Below are 15,462 nucleotides of genomic sequence, written 5' to 3'. Positions count from 1 at the left end.
AGAGTTGACTTTTGACTTATTGCAACATAAATGTTGGCGGATAAACGTAATGCAGAACAAGTTGATCTCTCTTATAATCTCTGGGTGATTAGCATTGTAGTCCCCTTACAGTATACCTGGTTTCCTCTTGAGTAAGACACAGAGTTTGATGCCATGCATATTCTCTGCTTATTCACACTTTCCATGCAACAAGACAGAACTTTGAAACCTAAGCTCCATGGTTGCTTGGGAAGGTGCCACTCTGCTCAGTTAGTCTGGGAGACAGGTGAAAGGTTGTGGTGTTCATTGCAGGTGGAAGTGCATTAAAGAACAAGCTGGACACTCTTCATGGATTCGCCTGTATTTGGTCATGAATGTACTTTGTGATATTTTTTGAAAAGGGATCCCAGTTGCATAACAAATGAATAACAAAAACATATTATAAAGGCAATTTTAATTAATGCTTAAATTATTGGAGTTTCTGCTTCTATAGGTAGGCGGTCTTCATATCTGAGATTTATAAATCTACCTTTTGACTGGGAATAATTTGGGTGATGATAAAAATAGCTCATATTTAAGAACCTTTGCACACTTAGCCCTGTTCTGAGAGCTTCACATCTTTTCTTCTTATTCAGATTGAGCATCCCTAATCTGAAAATTCAGATTTGAAATGCTCTAAAATCTGAAACTTTTTGAGCAATGACATGAAACCACAAATGGAAAATTCTACACCAAAAAACTTTGTTTCATGCTTGAAATTATTAAAAATATTATATAAATTTACCTTCAGGGCACATGTACAAGGTACATGTAAGTATAAAAGAACTTTGTGTTCAGACTTGTCCCATCCCCAAGTATCTCATTATGTATATGCCAACATTCCAAAATTAAAAAAAAATTGAAATCCAAAACACATTGGGTCCCAAACATTTTGGAAAAAGGGTTCTCAGTCGATAATAACTCAAGAAGGTGGTATTGCTGTTTCTCATTTCACAGATGAAGAAATTGAGGCAAATCAATGTTAAATAATTTATCCATGATCTTAGGAATAGTAGATGATAAACATCAGAGTTGAATTCTACAAGTCTGGTTCCAATACTACATTTATAGAACATATATCTCTATGTATCTATCTCTATATATACATACATATACTATAAATTCCTATAGTGTACCTACATGTCTGTGTATTATCTCTATTTAGAAAGGAGAAAGAGAAAGAAAGAAAAATGAAAGAACAAGAGAGCAGGAAGAGCACTTCTGAGTAACTGAAAGAAATAAAGAAGTTCAAACTGGCGACATTGCAGAGTGAAGTTGTCAGAAATGAGGTTATGAGTGAAAAAAAAAAAAGGAAAATTAAAAAAAAAAGGACTTTTGTTTTCAGGTCAGGTAAGCAGTTTGGATTACAAAATAGCCATTGGGGAGTTTAAGAAGGGAATTCTATGATGCCACTCTTAAGGAGAGTGTAGAATGGATTGGAAGGTGGCAGACCTGAAGAAAGAAACCTGGTCATTAAACTGTAGGGCTAACCCTGAAGGGAAGCAATAGGGGCCTGTGGAAGTCTGTGAATGACCGAGGGTGATGGAGAGCCACCAGCCAGGGATATAAATGGTGTTTCACATGAGCCGGTGGCTAAGGAAGCACACAATTCAATGAGATGGATCAGAGCAGGTTTGGAGGGAGAAGACCATGATGGGGAAAGAACAATGAAGACTAAGCTGAAACAGGAAGAAAGTAAAAAATAGAAAATGTCAACAGAGAGAAGGGAGAAGGAGTAGAAGAACACGTCTCTAAGAAGTTGAATAGTAGATGTGGCAATAATAAAATGAGAGTGAAAAGACTAAGGAATGCATTGTCGGCTGTGTCCAGCACAGCAGATGGAGTGAATAACGGACGCAGGCGCCTCCAAGAGGAAGGTCAGAGTACTGGATGCTTGAACTGGTGATTTCAGAGAACAGATCAGTCTGGGAGAATAGAGGATCTAAGCTGGAAGAAGAGTATTAATTAAAGAAAACTTAGTAAGATCACACTACCTTGAAAAAATGGTCCCCGATGCTATACACAGGGTAGATGGGAGTCAGAAGATGCTGCACTAAAGTAGCCAAGAGGCTTATTTGAATAAACCAGAAATCAAATCTTTTTTTGCTTTGCGTTAGAGTATTGGGGATTGAACCGAGGGCCTTACACAAGCTAGGCAAGTGCACATCCACTGAATTGTACCCAGTCGACAGGAATCAAATATTTGAATTTTGGGTCTAAAGATAGGGAGAAATAGGCTTTTTTTTTTTTTTTTTTTTCCTTCAAAAGGGATGTAGATGATATGTCTCTCTCAAAAGGTATAAAAAGTTAAGTTTTATGACTCTCCAGAACCAAATAGTGCTGAGATACTATCTAGGGAGTGTAAATATCTCTAATAAAACTTTGAATAATGCTTTCTTTTTATCAATAAAAATAGACTGTAAAAAGTCGCCATTTCAGCCTGAGTAGAATTTTTGCAACTTTTAAACAAACCAGTTTCATATGGTAATGAAAATAATGCTATAAAAATTCTGATTAGATCCATCTATTTTTCAGCATTTTGGTATATGTGTATGATTTTCTATATGCAGTAAGAGTCATAAAATATTTTATTGTATTTTGGTCTTTTTTCTTTTGGTCTATATTTTGACTGGGAATGTACTTGCATGGTTAGAGTTAACAGGGTTTTTACATTTACATTTCCTGTCTCATTTAATGCAACAATAGGAGTATTTTGTAATCACATGTATTATTTAGGATGACTGCATCCTATTCTGTAATTTTCTTTCCTTTTAGTTGTTTTTGAAAATGGTATCATTTCCATCTTTTCTATTTTCTCTGTGCTTACTTATGGTTTGATCTCAAACAAAGATATGTGGGGACATATAATAAAAATGCAAGTGGGTGTGGAAGGACTGTTCCTAATCTGAATATTAGTAAAGAATAGACATTGTGAGAGGGAGTCTCCTTGCATGTTTTGTTTTATTCCCATGGAGGTTGATATTTTTAGCAAATTTGTTGCTTATAATTTAAAAAAATAAGAGCTACTCTGTTAGTACTAGAGCTAGTTGTCACATAGTGTGATCATCCGGGTTCAATTGCTGGATGTCCCTTTTAGGTAGGACATGTGCTCAGTTTTTTTACCACCAAACCCTCCAACTGGAAGTGTCCAGTAACTATAATACTTGCCAGCCCTTGTAGACATTTCTTTTTTTTTTTTTTTTTTTTTTCCGTGCTGGGGATTGAACCCAGGGCCTTGTGCTTGCAAGGCAAGCACTCTACCAACTGAGCTATCTCCCCAGCCCGACATTTCATTTTGACACTTGATGTAAAGTGAGACACAGGATGAATGAATGATTGTCACCTCTATGAAAGCTGGAACTGTCATTTATCAGTCGAGTGTGATTAAGCTATGATCTGCTTTAAAATTCTTTGGTGATGTCCTTTTCTTACATCATTTAGCACAGGAAAAATAATTGAATTTTAGCATTCTTTTAAGTCAAATAGAAAGTTAAATCCACTATCATTTCACATAGAACATTCCGAAACAAAGTCTCTATGATCTAATTGTTTATTTCACCTATTTGCATCTCTGTTCCTATTAGATGAAAAATCAAGAGCCAAATGCCTGTGATTCTCTGCTAGGGTAGTTGAGGTAATTTACTTACTTCTGGGAATGCTGACATTCATGGAAAATGAAATATGTGTGTACACAAATGTGTTTTGTGAATTGCCTGGGTTTGTCACCATTGATGCCATATCTCTTTCTTCACAAAGTGTAACTGTAGAATGATCTCTTGCCTTTTTACTCATAGAGGCCTGATCTTAGTGAGAATCACAGTTGGTTTGGATCAATGCAGGGCTTGTTCTTTTCAGAAGATTGTATGAAGAAAGCATTCATGTTAAAGTTTTCATGACAAAAGTATCATGGGTATATCCAAGACCTTAATTTGGTTATAGCATTTTTTTCTTCATTTTCTTTGTAGGTAAAAGTAGATAATGATTTTAATTATGAATTTTACAATAGCAGTTGGTCTTATGTAAAACATACATCGACAGAACGTACATCATCCAGTAAGAGCAGCTCCTTTTTCAGTTCTTCGTCATCTGCTTCACACAGTTATACCTCAAGTTTCAATGAAATCTCTAAGAAAAAGGTTAGTACAAAACATCATCTAACTTTTCCATATTTTTCTGGTGTTAGGTATTGCTGGCATTAGCAAAGTGCATTTATGAAATGATCAGTTTTCCTATTTAATTAAGGCAATAGCATCTCTTTAAGAGACAATACAACAAATTTCTTTAAAGGTATGTCTTATTAATTCTCTTTGACAATATATGCATTTGTATTTTTGTTTGCTCATTAAAGTATTTGTTCTTATTTGGAAATCTTATAAAGCTTATCTCAAAATCTTCTATTTTAAACTACCCTAAATTTCTCATTTATGGTTATTGATGTTACTATTTTAAGTGTTACATACAGTGTAAAAAATCCAATAAATGCTTATGCTTATGCTATTGACAGAGACTTTTTAGAAGGTATGTGAAGCTAAAAGATTCTTAAAATACTTTATTACTTTTGAGATACCAAAATTCTTATGTGAGGAATTTACTTTTAAGTACTTCATTGTTTTGAGATACAAAATCTTTCATATTGGTAAACCTGAGCAGTTGAGATGAACTGCACTAACTGATAAGTACTGTAGAAGAATTTATCAGGTTGTTCACTTTCACAATCCACATATTTCATCTCACACTTAGGGCCAGTAGTTTGGTTAATAAATCATGCAAGGAAGGTGATAGGGATAGTGATTTTATTTGTTTTGTAATTAAGAAGCTGTGGGAATATGAGCCTTTAAAAATATTTACCATCTCCAAATTATTTTGTTCACATAGTGGGACTTTGATATACGGTATCCAACATCTTGGATATTGTTAAAAAATGCTTAGGAAGTATTTGAAAGCTCTTGTAAAGTAACTTTACTTGTCAATACTTTGGGAGATAAATTATATAGTCATCTTACCTGTAAGTCATAAGTCATGGTCAAGTTGTGGACCCTAGGAACACATTATTTTAATACTTATTTATTAGATTGTTCAGCAGTTGATGAACTTGATCCTTTTTTCCTAGTTGAGGAGGGCATAGCAGCCTGGTCTTGGGGTTTTGGAGATCACGATGAAAAATGAGTTATCATGGTGTCAGCCAGATATTATTCTTATTTGGGACTCCAAAATTACTTAAATGCTTCATGAGGGTGGGTCCAAAAGAGACTTCATCACGTATCATGTAGAAAAATTCATGTTCTCGGTTGATTGGAAGTTGCAGTTGATAGAGGCATTGGATAGGGAATGATTTTTTTATCTTCCACCTAAAACTCCTTTTACTCTTTCCTCTCCTTATAGAGTTATCAATTATTGGTTGTTCAGAACACTGTTGAAGTGGCTCAGTTCATTAATAACAATCCAGAATTTTTACAACTTGCTGAGCCATTCTGGAAGGAACTCTCCCACCTTCCCTCTCTCTATGACTACAGTGCCTACCGAAGATTAATTGACCGGTATGGGACACATTATCTGCAGTCTGGATCCTTAGGAGGAGAATACAGAGTTCTATTTTATGTGGACTCAGGAAAAGTCAAACAGAGTGGTACGTTATTAAAAAAATGTTATCTAAAAGCATTTCAGGGATTTTAATGGAGAAATAACATGCAGTAAACCTAAATTTTTGAGCTTTAAAATTTAATTGCAGGAGAGAGAGAGAGAGAGAGAGAGAGAGAGAGAGAGAGAGAGAGAGAGAGGTGTTTCATTATCTTCTATTCAAAATCTAATGTGGTTTAAGAAATGCCTACCTATATCTTTTAAGTAATACCCTGAGCCAACAGTTATCATTATAGATTGTCTCCAGAGAGTGTAAGTTTAGAATACTTTATTACCTTTCCTATTTCTCAGATTAAATCATATTTCTTGAGGAAAAATAAATGAGGAATTCACTGATATTCCAGAAATCAAAGTTATTTAAAGAAGAATTTTACCTACCTCTGTTCTTTATATAATACTTATAACAGTATCTTAAATTTATTGGCTGCCTTCTCAGCATAGTTGAGTTACTGGTTACCAATAATCACTACTATTCAGTGAGATGGGTACTCTGATGCTTGTTCCATAGAGATTCAGTGCTATGATGTGACTCATCCAAGGGTATGAATAAGAAGGGTATTTAAATCCAGTCGGCTTAGCTTTCTTCCTAGTTGAGTTGCTACCACATTGCCTGATTTTGTTAGAAGCAGGACCTGCCACTGAATTCATGCTTTATGGACTCACATTGATAGGACAATCCCTGCCACCTGCCCACATGTGGGATTGGTGTCTTCACATCTTCCATTCTTCTCCAAAGACCTTGTGATCTTGGCTTACTAATGTTCCAAGTCGAACCTCCTTGCAGACTTTGTCCTTTAGCTGATGCCCGCACTTCCTTCTTGATTCCAAAATGCTTCTTCAGGGTCTTTCTCTAAATAAAGATTCTGTTACAACCTTGGAGAAGGATAAGACTTCTTACATGAGACTCAAAGGAAGTTTTGTAGCTTTTTTCTTATGAATGAAGCATAATATAATTTTTCTGTTTTCATTGGATTTTTTTGTACTTCTCTGTCTGATAAAATTTAACTAGAATTTGTACTTTTCTGATTTCACAGGTTGAAAGTGAATGCACAACCATGGGTTTTATAGCAAAGACAGAAGTATCATTTCTTTGAAGAATCAGTCTAGCAAGGGCTTGACCTAAATTGTTTCTCTATTTTGGTTTTATAATGCTTAAAAGAAATGGATATTTTTAAATAAGAACTTTCCAAATTGGTCAAGTTTTTTGAATACAATTTTTTCCAAAGCAGTTTATTTTCTTCTTAAAGTTCTAATTTAAATATGATAAAAACTTGTGGGATATAATTCATGCTCCTAATTGTTCTTTAAGAAACATTTATGCCTATAATTCCAACCACTTAGGAGGCAGAGGCAGGAGTATGGAAAATTTGAAACCAGCCTAGGAAACTTAGTGAGACCCTGTCTCAAAATAAAATAAGGGCTGGAGATGTAGCTAAGTGGTAGAGTGCCCCTGAGTTTAATCCCTAATACCACTAATAAACAAATTAAAAATAGAATAAAATAAATAAAAAATTGAGGTTTGGCTGGGGCTGTAGCAGTGGTACAGCATTTGTCTCGCAAGCAGAAATAAAAAAGACAGAAATAAAGAAAAGAAAAATATTGAGGCTCGTCTAATATAGTTATTAAAATTATATCAAGATTATATGAGGAAAACATATTTCCAAACTTTATAATTTTTTGTCCTACTTTAAAAAATTAATAAACAAAAACCTATTTGATCTATTTGATAATGAGTTGAAATTATCACATTCTAAGGTTATGAGCTATAGAAAGAAGTTAGGAACCACAAAGGATAAAGATGAAGAAGCTGAGTCAGTAGAAATAAGGTACTAGAAATTAATTAGTGCAGAACCATAATCCAGACTTTGAAGTCTCTGGTAGGTGGACTGGAAGCCACCATACTCCTGTGTTTATCAATTTGTTTTATGTCTAAGAAGCTGAATGTGAAAGGGCAGAAGATATCATTCCTTTGGGGTGTTCCATTTCTGTTGCCTCCACTGTTTATTGTAGAGATTACTTCCCACTTCCTCCTCTCTCTGGCCAAAGCTCATAGAAGGAAAATAACAAAACATAAGTATTCCCTTTTCTGAACTTTGACCTTTTAGAGTAATTAAAAAAATTTTTTTAGATGTTAATGGACCTTTATTTTATTCATTTATTTATATGTGGTGCTGAGAATTGAACCCAGTGCCTCACACATGGCTAGGCAAGTGCTCTACCACTGAGCCACAACTCCAGCCCCTAGAGTAATTGAAAATGTACATGTCATGTCACTCTTGATTAAATGGAAATGGGTACAGTAGCAGGAAACAACCCATACCTTGACCCACAAAGAAGGTCTTCAGTGAGGGCACAAACTGAACACATCCTTTTTTTTTTTTTTTTTTTTTTTGCATTCCTCCTGCCCAGATTCTGATTCAGTAGATGAGAAGACATGTACTTCCTCAGATTTCCATTTTCTTTATAAATCATCAGAACAAAAATGCAAGGAACTGGAAGAGGCTATAAAATCGGCTTCAGGTAAATAAGAAGGGAGCAATTTGCATTGTAGGCTTGCTGGCTTGCCACTGTCTTCTCTCTGTTAATTCTTGGTCTACATGGGCTTTTGAAGTGTGAGCACCTCACACCTGTTCGACTTTTTGTTTTTCATCTATTTGGTTATTTTTGCTTCTGCTCTCCCTTTCATATGTCATGAAAGTGAGATGTCATGCAAGGTGGGGATCTACTCTGTGTTGTAAATGTTCCCAGTGTACATCACTTTGTTTTCCTACAATGGCTGGTAAACAAGTCTAGGAAAGTGATAGTACCAGGGGAAGAGTCATTTCCACTTTATGATAAGGATATGCAGTACAGTTAAGGTTTTGGTGTGTGCTGGTAGTGGTGGAGAGGGTGCAGAAAGTGGTGTGCCGATCTTTGGGTTATTGCAGAAGGAACTGGGAAGGTAAATTGATGAAGACTGTTTAGGTACCATGTTAAAGGTGTATGGATTTCATCCTACTGGCTATTGGGTACTATTAAAAGATTTAACACAGGGAGTAAGTGAAGGATTACATAGGAAAAGTTGAGAAAGAAGAGGGAGGGAGAAATAAACAATCTGTTAGGAAAAGAAATAGAAGAGATCGAAAGTGGAGGAGAGAGAGAGAGAGAGAGAGAGAGAGAGAGAGAGAGAGAGAGAGAGAGAGAGAGAGAGAGAGAGAGTGCTTCTAAGAGAAGTCAAGTAAGGCAAGAACCGAAGCTTGACCATTGGATTTGGAGATGAATACTTTGTTGCTATAAAAGGAAGTGATTCTGTAGGGTTGTAGGAATAAAAGTGAGACAGCAGTGCATTGTGTGAAGCCATGGACCCAGCAGCATTAGGTCTTAAATGCTTCTTGGGTGATGGTAGAAATTGGGGGGAAGGTGAAGACTGACCCAAGTACCATGATTGTCACCAGGAAGCAAGGTGATGACTGCAAGAAGGAGGAAGGGGAAGATAGTAGTAAAACCAGGTTTATGTACACACTTACTTCATTCCCCAGCTATTTATGGAGTCTCTAGGATGTGCCAGAAATTGTTCTAGGCACTGGGGATACAGTAGTGAACTCACCAGAAGAAGTGCTCATCTTTAGGGAGCTGATGTGACACAAGGGGACATTTTTGAACAAGATGGAAAAATAATGTTATGGACATAGAAAAAATGAAAGTTGAAGCTTTGGAAAGATGTTGACATTGGTTATCAGCTGGGTGAAAATTGATTTCACTTTATTATTTTTTATTTAACAAACAAATAGTACTTACAGTAAGCTCAGCACAATTTTAAATAATCTTCACATAGTAACCAAAATCATTGTCCTATCTAAGTAGTAAGTCTTAATGATATTCCCATTTTATAGTCAGAGACACTGTGATTTAGAAAAGTTGCTCAAGATCACAGCTAAGAAGAATCAGTTGCACTCTGCTGCCTTTTCTAGGGGAAAAGAGCCAGAGTTTAGGGCTCCCTGGGGTGTGAAGAAGGTGACCATAAAAATTGTATTCTTAGGATCTGTAGTTTTTAAATACGTGTGCCTATTAAGGCAATGATTATCAAACTTTAGTATGCATGAGGACCACCAGGGGAAGCCTGCTGAAATGCTGATTCCAGATCTTATTCTCTCAGACATTCTTTTATAGGTCTTTGTTGGGTTTGGATATTTCCAGTCATCTTAGTGGTTTTGACTCAGTAACTCCGGGCCTGAACTTTGTGATATATTGCATAAAAGGGTGCCTATTTACATATCAAAAACATAACTAACAATGAAGCTGAGGAAGCACTCTGATAATTTATTAAAAATATCAGGTTTTAGTAATTTCTCATTTTAAAGGTACAATATACTTATTTTATGAAATTGCAAAATTTGAACAGCTACAAGAGAGAAAGTGGAAACCACTCAAAATCCGATTTGTAAGATTAAGAATTTCTGGTGATGACCTGTATAAAAATCAATTACAAACAGATAAAAATATTTTTGAAATTATGAAGCACATAAATGGAAAACATTTAATTAGTATTCAAACTTTTCAGAACACTTTTCACGTGTTAGGTAATGTATTCCTGTTAAATAAAATGTTTTTTTTTTGTTTGTTTCATTGTTAACATATGAGATGCAAGAACTATTTTGCCCCTTACATTTTATTACACAAATTTTCAAACATAGGAAAGTTCGAATAACAAAGTAATTAATATCTATATACATCTCCTATACGGAACAATTATTATTTTGACATTTCCTATATATACGTATCTTATGTGTATATATATACCTGTATATTATTATAATCTTGACTGATTATTTGGCAGTATATAAATGTCATATATTTGAAATGTTTCTAATATTTGATGAACCATATGAAGGTAAGTTTCAGAAACCATTATACTTAAATCCTTAAATACACATGTGTGTCTTCTAAGAAGGACCTTCTCCTGCAAAACATGATATACACCTATTACGCTAAGAACGTTGAAAAAGTTAATAATTTTCTAATTTCATCTACTTAGGGCAATGGAATTTTTATCATTTTTTTCTTTAAAATATCTCATTTTTTAGAACAGTTTTGTGTTCACAGCACAACTGAGAGAAAAGTACAGATTTGCCATATACTCCCTGCCCACCTACACACACAGTCTCCTTCACCATTCACATCCCCAGGTGGAGCATTTGTTAAAACTGATGAATCTGCATCGACACAGCATTACCACTCAACCCTAGGTAACACTAGGATTTTGCTCTTGGTGTTGTACATTGTAAGGGTTTGGACAAAGGCACAATGCACGTATTACTGTTGCAGTATCGTGTAGGATAGTTTCATTGCCCTAAAAACCTGTTCTCTGTCTGATCTTCACTCCTTCACTCCTGGATACCACTTGTTTTTTAACCGTCATCATGATGTTTTTCCTCAGAATGATATACAGCTGGATTGATTTTGAAAAATATTGGATGGATTTTTCACTTTAATATTGTCGTTTTCATTTTTTTTTGTGCACTCAGACTTACTTCACTTGATTTCTCCTGTGTAGGAAACGAGAAAAATGTGTTGCGAGGAGTCCCATTTGTTAGAGGGGGCGGTTCAGGCTTCATAGCTGGCCTTAGTTTCCTACAGCTGGACAATCCTGCTGGAAACAGAAGGCGGTACTCTGCCTGGGCAGAGTCTGTGAGTCGTCTTCCCCAAGTCATAAAACAGAAGGTATGTGAGGCTCTCTTTTAAGCCTAGGAAGTACTCATGTTTATTTGCACTGGGAAAATGAGATTAAATCAAGGTGATTAAACAGCTGGTGGTAATTAGCATTTTTCTGTATTCCAATTATGTTTTATGCAGCAAAATCAATGCATACATAGAAACAAGAAACAGAAGGTATGTTACCTGGTATGTTCATATTTCAGTTGTAAAGGTTAAATGTCTTGTAAATCCCAAGAGAAATTAATGATGAAAGTTGCATTTTTAACTTTTGACCTGAATCAGATTATCTCTTTTTTGATTCCTGATTCAGAAGAGTTACAGATTCTTACAAGAGGAAGGCATGTAGACTTGCCAGCTATTACGTCTGTCAGATTGCCTTTCTTTCTGTGACCATGGTTCATGGCCTATTGAAATCCCGTAAATTAGGATAGCACTAAATTGACTGAAAAATTTAGGGCGTTTTCTTGATATGGTCAGTTCTTTTATAATATATGTTTTCCTAAAAATCACAGAGCTATATTATATAGCACCAAAAAGACCAAAGGGCTATGGGAAAATGAGGTGAGGGACACAGCAACACCATACACATCATTTGTGACTCTCATTAAAAAAAAAAAAAGATACTTATAAAAATAGTAAAACATTTTTATATGTGCTATGTTATTTTTTAAATTTTTTAAAACTTTGTTTTAATTAGTTATATATGACAGTAGAATGCACTTTGATACATCATATATAATGGAATATAATTTCTCATTCCTCTGGTTATACATGATGTAGAATCTCACTGGTTATATAGTTATATATATACATGGGGTAATAATGTCCGATTCATTCTACTATTCTTCCTACCTCCATATCCCCTCCCCTCCCTTCACTCCCCTCTACCTAATCTAAAGTAACTCTATTCTTTCCTTACCCACACCCATTGTAAATTAGCATCTGCTTATCAGAGAAAATATTCAGCTTTTGTTTTTTTGGGATTGGCTTATATTATTAAGAAATGCATATGTGCTGCAATAAATGTGGCATATTTCCTGTAAAAACATCTGAAGCTGGATGGGTGCAGGAAGGTTGATAGCTAAGGAGTAGTAGAAAGAAAACTATAAGGAATCTGACAGTTGTAACACTGGATGGACAGGTGTAGTTTCTAATACAGGCAGTGAATTGTTTGAGGTGTTTTTGTGTATGGACATTTCAGGTATGTCTATCAGGGTTATTTGTGCTACATGCGATTTTCTGTGTACACCCTGTGTTTCTTGTGGATAAAATTATACATAGGAAAATGCAAAATTTGCCATATGCTCATGTTGTTCCCTAATATATCAATCTTTTTTAAACTTTCACTTTATTTATTTTGTATGTGGTGCTACTGAGGATTGAACCCAGTGCCTCACATGTGCTAAGCAAGTGCTCTGGCACTGAGCTACAGTCCCAACCCCTAATATATCAATCTTAATGGACCAAATCAACATTTTCAAAACAACCTAATAGCATAACTGATTTTATAATTTATTCCCCATCATAGAAGTCAATGTCCCAGACAAAGCCTCATTCTGAGAGATTGACACTTGGACGTATTTTATATTAATCGCTCTTCAAGTATTCTCCTAACACCATATTATACCCAGTTGCTTCTAAGTAAGCTGAGGACCTGAGAGTTTTTCCTGGAAACTCTTAAAGTGCCATTTGTTAATATTCAAAACAACCAATATTCCTTATCTGTGTCCCAAACATTCTTTAGAAATCCTAAATTGTTGATTAGGGAAAAACAAACATTCATTCACAGACCCAACTATGTGCTTTCCCACAAAAGACTGTAAACTGTCATAGTTGTGCTAACTTATTAGCAGGATAGGAATGGAGTAATGAAAAAAGATAATATATGACCATACAAGGCCAACCTGCTCATAAAACCCTGGCCCCAAAGCCTATGGTGCTTATCTCTTTCCAGTTCTGTGGTTAGTGACATCATGATGTTAGTCTGAAATTGGCTATGGTAAGAGTACTCTGAAAAATTGGCAAGAGCTAAAAAGCAGAGCCTTTTTGCTCCTGAGAGAGCAGACTGTTAAAGTTTAGCCAGCATATCTGCAATTTTGAAGTTGCTTTTCTTCTGAAATATGCTGCACGGAGTAATAATGTCTACCTGTTTTAAATGTCTCCAGGAGTTCATGGTCTCCACTAAAGAGACTTGTTAAATTTCTCAGAGTCAAGAAACTTAATTCTAAACTTAATTGTACTTGCTTCTTTGCTGTAATTTAAGTGCTTTTCCTTTTCTTTTGTCCCCTAAGGGGGTGGTGATGTATTGTCTTCAAAATCATCTTCCATTAGCTAGAAAATGAATGTTCTGTTTTTTTAATTTTATGAATGCATACAAGATATAAAATATCCCTTCCCTATCTTATTCTAATTTTCCCTAGGTTTATCTTGATTTAGTTGCAAAGAGAGTGAATTGCTTTCTTTTCTTATTTGAACAAGAAAATAGTGTGCTGTGGTCCCTCTTGTCTGCAGTTTCACTCTTCTTGGTTTTAGCTTCAGATCAATGTTGGTTTGAAAATATTAGATGAAAAATTTCAGAAATAAACAATTTGCAAATTTTAAGTAACTTTGACTACAAGATAGTATTATAATTGCTCTATTTTCTTATTAATTATTGTTGTCAATCTTTTACTGTGCCTAATTTATAAATTAAATTAAATAAGATAAAATGAATTTATAAATTAAATTAAAATAAATAGGTGTGTACATATAGGAAAAAACGGGTATATGTGGTATTTGATACTATATGTGATTTCTGGCATCCTGGTGGGGAGGGGGAGTGACACAGCCCCTGTGGATAAGGGGAACTATAGTAATGGACATAAGGGTGACTTTTTATTTTGTTTCAGTGGTGATTGTGCCTGCATGTTAAAAGGAAAACATTCTCACTTAAAGTTCTGAGCACTGACTAGGATGTCTTTATTTGTATAGCTGACACCTTTATATGAGCTGGTAAAGGAGGTTCCTTGTGCCTCTGTGAAAAGACTATACTTGAAACGGGCTCTTGAGGAGTATCTGGATGAATTCGACCCCTGCCATTGCCGGCCTTGCCAAAATGGCGGCTTGGCTACTGTTGGGGATACCCAGTGTCAGTGCCATTGCAAACCATATACATTTGGTGTGGCTTGTGAACAAGGAGTCCTCGTGGGGAACCAAGCAGGTCAGTGTGCTGAATTTTCTCTAGTTAGGATGGACACGTTGAAAATGGAATTACTCTTTCTCTCTGGCCCCTGAGATGTGTTTCATTGCCTATAAAAAAGGGAAGTCACATTTGAATCTACAAACTCCCTTCGGCAGTTAAGACCTTCTGCTATCTCTCTTTTTGCCCATCTGAATTAACAATGCCACTATGCCTTCTACTCTCCATTCTCTACTAGAATAAAATTATGGATAAAATACCTCCCATCTTCCCATAATTATCTCAATAAGGTTTTGTTGTAACATAGGTCTGTGGAGCCTGAGTTTGCATTGCCTGACCTTTCTGACAGTAAGTTCTTTGAAACATCTCTACTTCTATTTTGTATTATGTACCATCAATCAATTGCTCACAAATTCTGTTGAAAATCTGCTGTGTACTCAGTAGCATGGTGCTTCAAGTACTTAGAACAGAGCTATGTGAAGTTGACTTAATGAGTAGTCAAAGTATGACTACAATTTATATATGCTTATTTTTATTCTTCTGTGTATTTGTATGTCTTTCTCCTCTAGAAAACTCATTCCTAGGGCTGTTTGATTCCTTTCTATATTCCTGACATAAGGCTTGATTCCTAGAAGTCACTAAATAGATGTCTAATAAGCAAATAAATACATGACTAAACAATGGTTACTTATAGAAAAGCACCAGGAAGGCATCCTTGTCCCCAAATATCTTTCCAAGAGCCTGTCCTGGTGTATTAAAATTCCACCATTGTGATGATTTCCTCTGTGGCTTTGATTTCCAGTGTCTGTAGAAATGGGAGCACCCCCTGCTGGTAAGGACTGGGGTAGCAATCACAACATTTTGAGCAATTGTTACCCTCTATTGACATACCCAGGGGGCTGCTTTATTAAATAAATTCTAATTAGGACAATGCA

At 35.5% G+C, this 15,462-nt stretch overlaps 1 protein-coding gene across 1 annotated transcript in view; it reads left to right on the top strand.

Annotated features, from left to right (window-relative positions):
• Positions 1-15,462, top strand: part of C7 (complement C7) — a 55,737-nt gene that overhangs the window by 16,234 nt on the left and 24,041 nt on the right. Inside the window, exons 7-11 of the mRNA XM_079145069.1 lie at positions 3,984-4,154; positions 5,401-5,644; positions 8,065-8,175; positions 11,189-11,355; positions 14,320-14,548. Of these exons, the coding sequence (XP_079001195.1) occupies positions 3,984-4,154; positions 5,401-5,644; positions 8,065-8,175; positions 11,189-11,355; positions 14,320-14,548 (922 nt within the window). The remainder of the gene's footprint in view (positions 1-3,983; positions 4,155-5,400; positions 5,645-8,064; positions 8,176-11,188; positions 11,356-14,319; positions 14,549-15,462) is intronic.

Source organism: Sciurus vulgaris (assembly GCF_902686455.1).
Source record: "Sciurus vulgaris genome assembly, chromosome: 6".
Taxonomy (NCBI): Eukaryota; Metazoa; Chordata; class Mammalia; order Rodentia; family Sciuridae; genus Sciurus; species Sciurus vulgaris.
This window is presented reverse-complemented; position numbering and strand designations above follow the sequence as displayed.